At 39.4% G+C, this 13,455-nt stretch overlaps 1 protein-coding gene across 3 annotated transcripts in view; it reads left to right on the top strand.

Annotated features, from left to right (window-relative positions):
* The window catches only part of ZDHHC9 (zinc finger DHHC-type palmitoyltransferase 9), a 41,218-nt gene that overhangs the window by 10,539 nt on the left and 17,224 nt on the right, over nt 1–13,455 (top strand). For all 3 annotated transcript variants that reach the window (XM_026520566.4, XM_044391629.3, XM_057314362.1), the window contains 3 exons: nt 2,216–2,376; nt 6,849–7,007; nt 13,123–13,260. In XM_026520566.4, coding sequence (XP_026376351.1) covers nt 2,216–2,376; nt 6,849–7,007; nt 13,123–13,260 — 458 coding nt within the window. The remainder of the gene's footprint in view (nt 1–2,215; nt 2,377–6,848; nt 7,008–13,122; nt 13,261–13,455) is intronic.

Raw genomic sequence — 13,455 nt, 5'->3', positions numbered from 1 at the left:
GTCCTAGAGAAATTACTTGTTTGTTTTCAAGAGTGATCTTAGAAATGGGCAGTAACTAGAAAGATGGCTGTTTTCTGTTAGCGTGGTAATTTTACTTGGCTTGCTCGTGAAACAGAGTCTTAGGTTTCTCCTGTGTCCTTTGGGTCCCTGATAGGTGGAGGTGACTTTTGTTTCCGAATTCACTTCTTGATTATCTGTACTACTGAAGGTAGAACAATGGAAAAGAAGGTAATCCACAAGCTAGTGATCTGCAAGGACCTTAATTACCCTGTATGTACTCAGATCCTTCAGTTCTTCAAATTTTATCTCTACCCTTAGCTTTTAGGGGAAGGAAGTAAATCATACAAAATCAGGCTATGACCGAGGATTTTGTTAAAAACAAACAAGCAGGCAAGGAAACAAAATGCCACAAAATCATTTTGCAAGTTCACTACATATGTTCACCTTCTGCTGACAAACTGCTCAGCCTAATATTATAGTTGGTTCGCACCTCCCCCCTGCAGTCGTGTGTGTGTGTGTGTGTGTGTGTGTGTGTGTGTGTGTGTGTCAGGGAGGCAGGGGGAGGATCTCATGCGGATTGTTCCAAAACTACAGTGAATGTACAACCTGGGGTTAAATGTTTGCTCTGAGTGGACAGCAGCTTGCCTAATCCCCGTGCCGATGAGGTAAGCCTTTTTCCTTAGCTTACTTTCTCCGCTCTCCCTCTGGTCCTTACTCATCCACTTATAGTGTGCCTCCAAGAGAAGATCTCTGTATTGAAGGAAAAAATGTGCCTCGGGAGGAAGAGAATAAAAATAGGTCAGTGATAACTCTCATCACATATTCCTGTTTATTTGGTTTGAAATTCAGTTAAATGCAACAAGTATTTGTTAATAGCTTCTTTGTCCCCATACTTGTATTAAGTTCTGGGAGATATAGAACCATGATGGTAATGTTAAGAGCTGACGTTTACTTAATGTTTACTATGTGTCAGGTGCAGTTCTAAGCACTTTATTTTATATTCATGCATTTGATCCACACAATGACCCTATGTAGTACTATAATTATCCTCATTTCACAGCTAAGGAGACTGAAGTTAATTAAGTCACCCAAGTAGGAGCTAGTAGAGCCAGAATTCAAACCCAAAGATCCCCTCTCCAAAAAGACAAGATTCTTGGTCTTATGAAGTCCAGCTGGGGAAGATGAAGTCAACATAGTGAAAAACAACTAGGAAACAATACAAGGCTCTGGCAGTGAGGACGACAGCAGAAGAGAAAGGAGAGATTAATGCAGCTTAGGATAGGCAAGACTCAAAAGAGGCAAGACTTCTCTAAATCCCAGATTCTTCAGCTATCAAATGGGTATAATAGACTCTACCTCACAGATTTACTGTGAGAATTGAATGAGAGAATGCATATAAAGGACTTAGTGCAGAGCCTGGCATATGCTGAGTGTTCAGTAAATTGTGATAATGACAATGATGGCATTGATGTCTCTGGGACCTGAAAAATGAGTAGAGTTGGGATAACCAAAGAGGAAGAAGGGTGGCCTTCCAGGTGAATTATGAAGAAAGAGGGGGAACAAACATGATGTTGGGAAGGGGTGCTAAGGAGATACAATTTTCTTATTCTTTGCCTAAGGTCACTAAGTACCTACTAGCAGAGCTAATTGAGGAGAGAAGAGGATGGATGTTGCAAAGTCAGTCGGCAGCCCTGAAGCTTTTCATTGGCCTTGAAGCATGTCAGACGTACCCCTTGTCTGACGCTGGGACCCTGCTTCAGGAAGGGTTCTCATCTTTTCTTCCTCCTCCTTGAGCTCAGGCCTAATGCCAGATGACTGGTTATGAAAAGCTCTAGACATTCCCAGAATGAGAGCAACCTGTGGTACTTACAAGTCCAGGCTTCCCTGACCTTAGTAGGTGTGAGCCTTTCCCAAGGCACAGAGGAAATGTGGTTCTCAGCAGGCTGACAGGAGGGACTGGACTTAGTGATAGGGGAGGTCCCTTGAGGCTATATTCTGTAGGTTATAGGTCGCATCAGTCATATAAGTGTTGAGCTCCTTCTATGGGCAGAACCATATATTAGGAATTATGGGTAGTTCAAGAGAAGAAAAAAACATGGTCCCTTCCCTCAAGGTACTGCTAATTTTATTGAGGAGACCAGAGCGACATGCTGGTGACAGTTTGAGTCAATATAGGGTAGGTATAACTAAATGTTCAATCACCTGCTTTCTTCAGATGTCGCTACCTGGCTGTCCAGCTGTCTCCTGCCATCCCTGTGTTTGCTGCCATGCTCTTCCTTTTCTCCATGGCTACACTGTTGAGGACCAGCTTCAGTGACCCTGGAGTGATCCCTCGGGCCCTACCAGATGAAGCAGCTTTCATAGAAATGGAGATAGGTGAGTGTTCTAACCAGCTGTCAAGATGCTGTACAGTGGTTGACTTTAATCACTAAGGGAATGGAATCATAGTGGTTGCAGATTAAGAATCATTTCTAGCCTTTTCCCTGTAAGATCCTGAATCTGAGATCATGGCCACCCTATGATTTTGGTAAGGCAGGTTTAGCAAGATTTGAAAGCCATATGCTTCATTCTTCCTTGTGTTGGGTTGCGTTTCAGGAGGGGTTTGTTACCAAGGTCTTGCTGCACTGTTCCCAAGAGGATAGGATTTTTTTTACTTTTGGGGTGTCATGAACTCATTTGATTTTTTTTTGATGAAAGCTATAAGCCTTCTTTTCAGAAAAATAGTCTTACATGTTTGTAAGTCTTACATGTATATATACACATAATTTGGGATGAATTTCAGGGACTCATAGATCTTTTGAAGCACATTCATGGGCCCCACCAAGAATTCCTGCTTTAAGGCAATACACAAGGTGAGAGGAGATAGCCATGGTGCCAGGAACTGTTGAGAATTCTAGGAAGGTAAAGGAAGGTAAAGGAATCAGTTACAAGCTCATTACAGTGCAGTTTTCAGCTCAGGGTAGGTCTCTTTGGGACAGAGATAAACTGCTACACTAGCCAGGAGCCAGGGTGACTCCACAAATGGAAGTAGAAGATCCCAGGGCTAGAGGAAGGAATATCCTAGGAGCTCACACTGGGAAAGAAGATCATGATTCCAGTACTAGCAGGGACTGGGAGCCCCCCAGACCCCACAGCAGTGCCTGCCTAAATTGTTTGCAAGTCTAGTACCCAAGTAGCTTGAGTCAGCATCCAAGCCAGATAAATTAGAAGAAAGAGACCCAGAATTTATAAGACTAAAAGCTATGCCCATGGACCACCAACCTATGGTTAGCCTTTAGATTGTTAGGGTGTTTGTTTGCTTTTTAAATATAATATTATTTTATTTAATTAAAAACATGCAAACATTAAAGTTATAATAGGTATTATATTTATATTTTTTGAGAGAATTTACATTTGTATAATATTATCTACCTATCCAAGAAAATGCTGTGTCTTTATTTTCAGATTGAATTTTATGCCCTTGAATAAAATTTTTATAGTTTTAAAATCTGATTTCTATATTTCTCATATTGAGTTTATTCCTAATGTTTATATGCATGCTATCATCAATGAAATATTTTCCCCCATTTCCATTTGATGTTTTTTCCTCCAGTTTTATCAAGATACAATTGACACAACATTGTATAAGTTTAAAGTATACAATGTGTTGATTTGATACTCCTTTAGAGTGGTTTCAAAGCTTCCAAGCTTTTGTATTTCTTTTGTTTATTTTAGCTGCATTTCCCTCTAGCTTCTCAGTGAAACTTCTTTTTGAAGAATTTCAGCCTGTTTTAGTTGAGCTAAGGGGACATAGGTTTGTGCACATCTGAGCTTGAACTACTTAGGGATGGGGTGAGAGTGGGAATAGTGGGGAGAAAGCAGAGGCTGGGTGTGTTGGTGCAGCTGGAGTTCAGGGGAGACCTGCTAAAGCAGGTGTAGTTAGGAACAAAATAGGAGGTAGAGTTGTGTGTGCCATATTTTCTCCATCTGGATTATTCTTTTATCATCCTCTTTCCATTCACATATGGAGAAAATGAAGGTCAACACAGTGCCTTGACTTGTCTCTTACATCTCGCAGCAGGTGTTAGCATGGTTAGTTCTGTTTTGCCAGATCACTGGGCCTGAAGCCCAGGCTTGAGCTGTCACATTGTGACCTCTCCTTTTAGCATGTTTCTCTCCATAGAAGAATGCATTCTTGTGTTCATTTGTACGTTTATGTTATCAAGTTTTTGTCAACTTACATTCATCCCTGTGCTGGGTATGCTGTGTGTGTGGGGGGTGCTGGAGGACAGGCAGAAGATGACTCCCCCCTGCCCCATGGGGAGGATGAACCATGAACTCTGTCTCACAGGTGCCCTCATGTAAAGCCCATGCAAAGGAATATTAAGGTGGCATGCTGATACTTCTATCATTCTCTAATGAATAGCTATCCCTATCCTTTTAAGACTTGTGGCACACTGTTATTGTTTGATTTCACAGCATCCGCCCCACTCTGCAAAAAAAGGAAAAAAAGTTCCATATGGCAGATATTTTTAAAATCAAAGTGAATTGAAAAATTATTCTGTTTTTAGAATTATCCTGCACATCTAGGGTACAACGAGACAGGCATTCTCATATGCTGCAGATGGATGGGCGTGCAAATTGATGCAATCTGTCTGGGAAGCATTTTGGCAATAAGCAATATGAGCTTTAAGGATTCATACTCTTTGACCCAGTAATTCCACTTTGCTTAGAGTTTAGTTAAAGGAAATAATCAGAGTTATACAAATTACTGTAGAAGGATTTTCAGCATGTCATTTTTTTCTTTTTAACATGGGCCTAGTTATTTTAATGCCAGCAACTTCATATATTACTGCTCAGAAACATGCTTTTCTTTTTTCTTTCTGTTTTAGAAATTAATTTTAAAGCATTTATATAGTCTTTTTAAAATCTTTAAAATTTATTTATTATTTATTTATTGTTATTTTTAAAGCTTTTATTTATTTATTTGACAGAGAGAGACAGCCAGTGAGAGAGGGAACACAAGCAAGGGGAGTGGGAGAGGAAGAAGCAGACTCCCAGCAGAGGAGGGAGCCCGATGCGGGGCTTGATCCCAGGACCCTGGGATCATGCCCTGAGCCGAAGGCAGACGCCTAACAACTGAGCCACCCAGGCGCCCCTAGTCTTTTTTTTTTTTTTAAGATTTTATTTATTTGAGAGAAACAGGGACAGAGAGTGGGGGTGGGGTGGAGCAGAGGGAGAGGGAAAGAATCTCAAGCAGACTCCCAGGTGAGCCTGGAGCCCAGCTCAGGGCTCAGTCTCACTACCCTGAGATCATGACCTGAGTTGACACCAAGAGTTGGACGCTCAACCTACTGAGCCACCCAGGTGCCCCAACACATGTATATATTCTTGAGGAGGGGAGGTGGATTGGGGTGGTGATCAGAGGGGATTTAAGCTTTGTCTGTAATATTTTAAGTTCTTTCATGCAACATCATTTGAATAGTAAAAACCCAGAGGCCTCTTAAATGCCCTACAATATGGAATGTTAAATTACAGTATGTGCATATGATGGAATATTATATTGCCAATAATATTATTTTTGGAAGAGAAATTAACAACCATGGAAAAATGTGCACCATATAATGTTAAGTGAAAAATACCAGGTACAAGATTATATTTATAATGTGATCTCAAATTTTTAAAAATCACGCATGTTTATTTACCTGTTAAGGAAATACACCAACATGCATGGATATCCCTAAGTTGAGAGACTGTCAATGATTTTTACTTTTTCTTATATATATCTTCTGTTTTTTCCCAACTTTTTTTTTTAAGATTTTATTTATTCATTTGAGAGAGAGAGAGACAGCCAGTGAGAGAGGGAACACAAGCAGGGGTAGTAGGAGAGGAAGAAGCAGGCTCCCAGCAGAAGAGCCCGATGTGGGGCTCGATCCCAGAACACCGGGATCACGCCCTGAGCCAAAGGCAGACGCTTAATGACTGAGCCACCCAGGCGCCCCCAAACTTTTTATAATAAGCATGCATTACTCTTATTTTTAAATGATTATTTTTCTAAGTATTACCAGTCTTTTTCATGCAAATATTTTATTTTTGTAAGCTGATATCCTTTTATGCATGTTGCTTTCTAATGTACATTTTCATTTTGCAGTATATTGTCAATATTGTCCTGTGTCTTCATTCACTTGTCTACATCATTTCAAATAGTTGCATAATATTCCATCCTATGCATGCATCATAATTTACTTGACCAACCCCCTATTGTGACAGAGGTTATTTTCAGGTTTTCACTATTAAAAGGGACTCTGTGACAAATATCCTTGCATCAACATCTTTTGTGTATGTCTTTGTAATTTTGTTAAATTCCTAGAAATAGAATTGCTGAGTCAAAAAATATATGCCTTTAACATTTTGGGAGCCACTGCTTTATTGCTTACTGATAATGTATAAAAATACCTTCTCCCCATCCTTGCCAACACTGGGTATTTTTATTCTTTTTAATATTTGTTAATATAGTAGTAGGTAACAGTATCTTTGTGTTGATTTTTATGTCTTTGTTAGTGAATTTGAATGTTTTCATTTCATAATTTTTAGCCATTTTTACTTACTTTATGAATGATTTTCTTTGTAATCTGCCAAAAAACGTGAAGAAACCTCTTTTTCACATGTGCACAAAAGGATCACATGGCATTCAGTGGAATTTGGCGGGACACTCTGTGATGTTAGAGTGTCCTCAGGCAATGCTAGTCTGGAGAAGACAGTAGGCCTAGGGAACTGGTGATTGCTCCCACTGCTTTTGGAGAAGTGGTGAGACTTTGGGGCTCAAATAATGGCTGGCAGTGATATTAACTGTCTTTACCGATCTACAGAAGCTACCAATGGTGCAGTGCCCCAGGGCCAGCGACCACCTCCTCGTATCAAGAATTTCCAGATCAACAACCAGATTGTGAAGCTGAAATACTGTTATACATGCAAGATCTTCCGGCCTCCCCGGGCCTCCCATTGCAGCATCTGTGACAACTGTGTGGGTGAGTAAAACCAAAGGGGCTTTGTCTGGGGGAAAGGCTGAGCTGAAGGAGAGGGTCAGGGTTATTTTTCTAGGGAAAAATCAGTAGGGGTGGGAAGATAGATTTACATAGGAAATAAGCTAGATTTAGTTAGGAAACTTTAGATAGGAAACAAGCTTCTGAACAACTGTAGATCAACTGTACTTCTGTAGATCAAATCATAATTTAAATATCCTTTAGTCTAAAATTTATTTAAAAAAAAACCTTTTTGGTAAATGGGGAAGTAAACTTTACCTATTTTCAAATCTGGATTTGTTTCAAGTGGAACCCACCTTTGGTAGGGGGAGGAGAACTCTAGTCCACTGGAGGGCAGCATCGGGGAAGGAAGGGATCTGTAAGAAGTAGTGTTCCCAAGAAGAAAGTTGCTAGCATTTATTGAGTTCACCCAAGAAGAAAGTTGCTAGCATTTATTGAGTTCCTACTATATCCCAGGCACTGTGCTAAGTGCTTTCCCTTTCTCTCATTTAAGACTCATAAGAACCCCATGCTTTGGGTATTATCCCCTTTTTGCAGATGAGGAGCTAGGTGAAGCACCTTTGTGCAGGTTCATATAATTAACATGAGATGAAACTGGAGCAGGTCTGATTCCAAAACTGTCATTTCATCTTTCTCTGCCGAGGCTGCAAGGGTGGCGGGTATGCATAATACATGAGTCTGTGCTTCTATCTGCATATATGTGGCTTAGTTGTAATCACTGCCTAGTGTGTGCTGATCCCTGGGAAAACTCAGCAACAGGCAGTAAATATGTCTGTTGATAGGCATATATGTGCCACTACTTTCCTTACCAATAAGCATACTTCTTTTTTTAAAATGTTTTTTATTATATTATGTTAGTCACCATACAGTACATCCCTGGTTTCTTTTTTTTTTTTTAATGATTTTTTATTATATTATGTTAGTCACCATACAGTACATCCCTGGTTTCTGATGTAAAGTTCGATGATTCATTAGTTGCGTATAACACCCAGTGCACCATGCAATACGTGCCCTCCTTACTACCCATCACCAGTCTATCCCATTCCCACACCCCCTCCCATCTGAAGCCCTCAGTTTGTTTCTCAGAGTCCTACTTCTTTTTTTTAAAGATTTTATTTTTTTATTTGAGAGAGAGAGAGTATGTGCACATGCCTGCAGGGCAGGGGGATGAGGGGAGGGGCAGAGGGGAGGGAGAGGGGTAAACAGACTCTGCACTGAGCGCAGAGCCCAACACAGGGCTTGGGGCTTGATCCCAGGACCCTGAGATCATGACCTGAGCCAAAACCAAGAGTCAGACACTTAACTGACTGAGCCACCCGGGCGCCCCAAGCATACTTCTAGCACTCTTTGTATATGCCATGGAACATGCCTGAGTGAGTACACTGCTTTCTTCTTATTAGCCAATTCTTTAGGCAAATGTTGGGAAGATAAAGCTTACTTTATATGGTAAAAATCTGTATGTAGATAGGACTTTCATATATTGAAACTTGTTTTAAATTAGCTAGGAAACTTGATATTTCAAGAAGGTCTTATGCGAAGGTTTTCATAAAGAATTCCCTCTCCTTATTAATATTGATTTTTAAAAAGAAGCACTAACATTCCAGTAGAAATATGGACAGTTCATAAAACAGGAAATGTCATTAACTAGTTAACATGAAAAAGGGTCATCCCTACTAAAAATCAAAAAAATAAAAATTAAAACAGGATCTTTTAAAATCTAGAACATTAGCAAATAAAACCTGATAATGCTTAGACCTACCCTGACAGGAGTGTAAATTGCAACAAACTTTTTGGAAGAGAACCTAGTGAGATTCATAAAAGCTTTAAAACATGTATACCCTTTTTAAAAAAAAGATTTTATTTATTTATTTGACAGAGAGAGAGACAGCCAGTGAGAGAGGGAACACAAGCAGGGGGAGTGGGAGAGGAAGAAGCAGGCTCCCAGCGGAGAAGCCTGATGTGGGGCTCGATCCCAGAATGCCGGGATCACGCCCTGAGCCGAAGGCAGACGCTTAACGACTGAGCCACCCAGGTGCCCCTAAAACATGTATACCCTTTGATGTGAGTGATTCCCTTTCTAGGGATCTATCCTAAGAAAATAATCAGGGATGTGGTAAAAGATTTAGGTATGGAAATATTTACCTCAGGATTATTATATTGATGAAAAATTGGATAAACCTAATTGTCTGCCTGTGGATAAGTGGTCAAATAAATTGTGGGACCTTCATGCAACAGACTTATGGGAAAAGCTCAAATCAGAAAGCTAAATGAAATAAAATAGGATCTAGGCTACATTTATAGTGTGATCTCAGTTACACATTTGAAAAAAATTTAAGTATATGTAAAGATATACACAAGGAAATACACCAGAATGCTTATGCTTGTGATTTATTATCTATAGGTTGTGGAATTATGTGTGATTTTGTTTCCTTCATTTTTCTTTTTTCTTTTTTTCAAGTTTTCTATGATGAGCATGTATTAATTATATTATCAGGAAAAATACGATTTAAAATACAGTAGGGGAACGTGGGTGGCTCAGTCAGTTAAGCGTCCAACTCTTGATTTCAGTTCAGGTCATGATCTCAGGGTCGTGAGGTCAAGCCCTCTGTTGGGCTCCACACTCAGCATGGAGTCTGCTTGAGATTCTCTCTCTTCCTCTCCCTCTGCCCCTCTCTCCGCTCACTCTCTCTCTCTCTCTAAAGTGAATACATAAAATCTTTAAAAAATACAGTAAAAATATATTTGTATAAATCTACAGTTTCCAGTGTTTGAATATGGCACATTTGCTTAAAGTGAGGCCGTATCTGTAATTCTTGATCCAGATATTACCCTAACCACTTGGACGTGTCTTCTCTACATCTTCTTTTCCTTTGCTGAAAAGATATATTGTAGCCATTTAACCAGGAGATGTACCATTCTTACAGTCTTAATTTTGACCAGTACATAGCTCATTTTTTTTAAATGGTGTATTTTATTCTTTGTGCTTTTTTATTCATTAAAATAATACATGTTCATTGTAGAAAATACGGGAAGTACAGAAAGTATAAATAAAACTTAATCCCAAATTTGCTCTCCATTTTGCTGTATCTCCTTTCACTGTCACTTTTTTGTGAAATTAGATCACACGTGATAGAGTTTTTAATCCTGCCTTTGTTACTTAACATTATATCCTAAGTATTTTACTACATTTTTTTTAAAGATTTTATTTATTTATTCAACAGAGATAGAGACAGCCAGCGAGAGAGGGAACACAAGCAGGGGGAGTGGGAGAGGAAGAAGCAGGCTCCTAGCGGAGGAGCCTGACGTGGGGCTCGATCCCGTAACGCCGGGATCACGCCCTGAGCCGAAGGCAGACGCTTAACCGCTGTGCCACCCAGGCGCCCCATATTTTACTACATTTTTAATAAATGTTTTTTGAATATATTATTTTAATGACTGCATAGTCCATCATATGGCTATATTCTAGTTTATTTAGGCATTTTCCTATAATTAAATATTATTTACCATTCCATTTTATTCATTATTATTACACTGCAATCAAGATGATTAAATTTAAGGATGTGGAGAAATTGGAACCTTCATATACTGCTGGTGGGAATATAAAATGGTGCAGCCACTGTGGAAAACAGTTTGGCAGTTCCTCAAAAAGTTAAATGTGGAATTATAATATGACCTAGCAATTCCACTCCTGGGTGTTTATGTGTGTGTGTGTGTGTGTGTGTGTGTGTGTGCGCGCGTGCGCGCGTGCGTACGCATGTGTACCTAAAGTAGTCTGCTCAGGCTACTATAACAAAATACCACAGACTGGGGAGCTTAAACAAAAGAAATACATTTTTTTAAACAGTTCTGGAGGTTAGAAGTCCAAGATCAGGGTGTTGGCAGGATTCTGGTGAGGTCTCTGTCTCTGGCTTGCAGGTGGCCACCTTCTTGCTATGTTCATATGGCCTGTTTTCTGTGCTCATGCACTCCTGGTGTCTCATCTTCTTCCTATAAGGATACCAGTCTGACAGGTTTAGGACCCTGCCCTTATGACCTCATTTAACTTTAGTTACCTCCTTAGAAGCCATGTCTCCAAATACAGTCACATTGGGGGTTAGAGCTTCAAAATATAAATTGGGGGGGGGACACAGTTCTGTCCATAACAATATCAAAAAATTGAATAATAGATACTCAAACACTTTTGTACATCAGTAATCCAAGTGTCCATCAACAGATGAATGGATAAACAAATATGGTATATCTGTACAATGGAATGTTACTCAGCCATAAAGAGGAATGAAGTGCTGATATATGCTACAATTGGATGAATCTTGAAAACATTATGCTAAGTGAAAGAAGCCAGGCAGAAAAGGTCAAATATTGTACGATTCCACTTATATGAAATATCTAGAATAGGCATAGAGACAGAAAAATTAGAGGTTGTCAGGGTCTGGGGGAAGGGAAAAATGGAGAGTTACTGTTTAATAGGTACAGAGCTTCTCTTTGGGGGTGTTGAAAATTTTTGGAAATAGTTAAGTGGTGATGGTTGCACAACATTGTGAATGCAATTAATGCCACAAAATTGTACACTTAAAATGAATAAATTGGCAAATTGCATGTTATATATTTTGCCACAATAAAAAATCTAATAAAAAATTACTGAACTTAAATTTCTGTACACATCTCTATTTCCTTATGAGAAATTACTGAAAATGGATTTATTTTGCCAAAGGGATGTGAGCCTTATTATGGCTGTTGATACACACTGCCAAATTGCTTTTCAGAAAGGCTCTCTCAATTTATACTTCCACAAAGAGTGTATTAAGTGTCCATTTTATGCTATTCTCACCAGCTCTGGATATCATTTTTTTATATTCTTATTTTGATAGGCAAAAATTGTCTTATTTTGTACTGGTATTGCACTGAATTATTAGTGAATCTGAAAACATTTAAATATATGTTTATGTGGAATTTGTTAACTGTTTTTGCCCTTTGAGTATTTTCTTGAAGGAGTATTTATATTTTGTTATTGATTTGTAAGGATTTCTCATATACTAAGGTACAAAGTTTATATATATTTCCATCGTTTTTTTCCTGTTTAATATTCTTTTATAGTATTTTTAACATATATAAAATATTTTTTAAGGTTTATGGAGTCAAATATATTTTTCTTTAACATCTGTGTTTTCTTCCATTACTTTTATGCTTACTTAGAAAATCCTTGTCTATACAGTGGATAATTGTTCATCATTTTTTAAGACTTATTCATTTATTTATTTTAGAGAGAGGTAGAGAGCAGGAGCAGGAGGGGCAGAGGGAGGGAATCTCAAGCAGACTCCATGCTGAGTGCGGAACCTGACTTGAGGCTCGACCTCAGGACCCTGAGATTATGACCTGAGCTAAAAGCAAGAGTTGGCTGCTCAACTGGCTGTGCCACGCAAGTGCCCCTCATCTATTCTCTATAGTTATTTTATGGTTACATTTTGGTTTTACATTTATTTTTTAATTTTTTTAGAGAGGTAGAGAGAAGGGAGGAAGAGGGGCAGAGGGAGAGGGAGAGAGAAAATCTTAAGCAGGCTCCACACCCAGCTCAGAGCCCAATGTGGGACTGGATTTCACAATCCTGAGATCATGACCTGAGTGGAAATCAAGAGTCAGGCACTTAACTGACTGAGCCACCTAGGGTCTCCTGTAGTTTTATCATTTTTTAAAAAAAACTAGAGGTTAAGAAAAACCACACTGCTCATTTTTCAAAATTTCCTTGGCTATTTTCATCTACTTATTCTTCCTAAACTTAGTAAGTCCACCTAAGATTTTTCTTCAGAAAAGCAAAGTCTCTGTTGTCAACTGGCAATGAGGCAGCTCACTTGAGCCCTCAGTGCCTTAGCTTCTTCAACTGTAATGTGAGGAAAAGAATATCTTCTTTTGCTTGACTTCCAGGTCAATTGTGGGGATCAAATGAGATGACTGAAAACATTGAAAAAGTGAAAAATAGAAACCAGTGTTTTTTACAGTTGAAATCGGCAGTGATCCTGGGGGTCTCTAAATTAGGTACTATGTGGATGGCATGTTGTGCTTTGTTTTGGAGGCTTTGGCACTAGACTCTCTTTTTCTCCCACAGAGCGCTTCGACCATCACTGCCCCTGGGTGGGGAACTGTGTTGGAAAGAGGAACTACCGCTACTTCTACCTCTTTATCCTATCTCTCTCCCTCCTCACGATCTATGTCTTCGCCTTCAACATTGTCTATGTGGCTCTCAGTGAGTATGCAGGGCAGTGTCTGTTGGTGAAGGGTGGGAGAAGACTTAAGGAAAGCTGAGGGTAGTGGTCAGGTTTCTTGGTGGGACGTCACCATTGCAAAGACACCCCAGGACCAATTAGAAATGAATACTACTCTCTGCTCTCAAGCAGAACTCCAAACCTCAGCTCACATCAATCCGTATTACTGAGCATGT

The sequence above is a fragment of the Ursus arctos genome, chromosome X (assembly GCF_023065955.2).
Source record: "Ursus arctos isolate Adak ecotype North America chromosome X, UrsArc2.0, whole genome shotgun sequence".
NCBI classification, from domain to species: Eukaryota; Metazoa; Chordata; class Mammalia; order Carnivora; family Ursidae; genus Ursus; species Ursus arctos.
The sequence above is the reverse complement of the archived record's forward strand: the minus strand, read 5'-3'. Positions and strand labels throughout refer to the sequence as shown.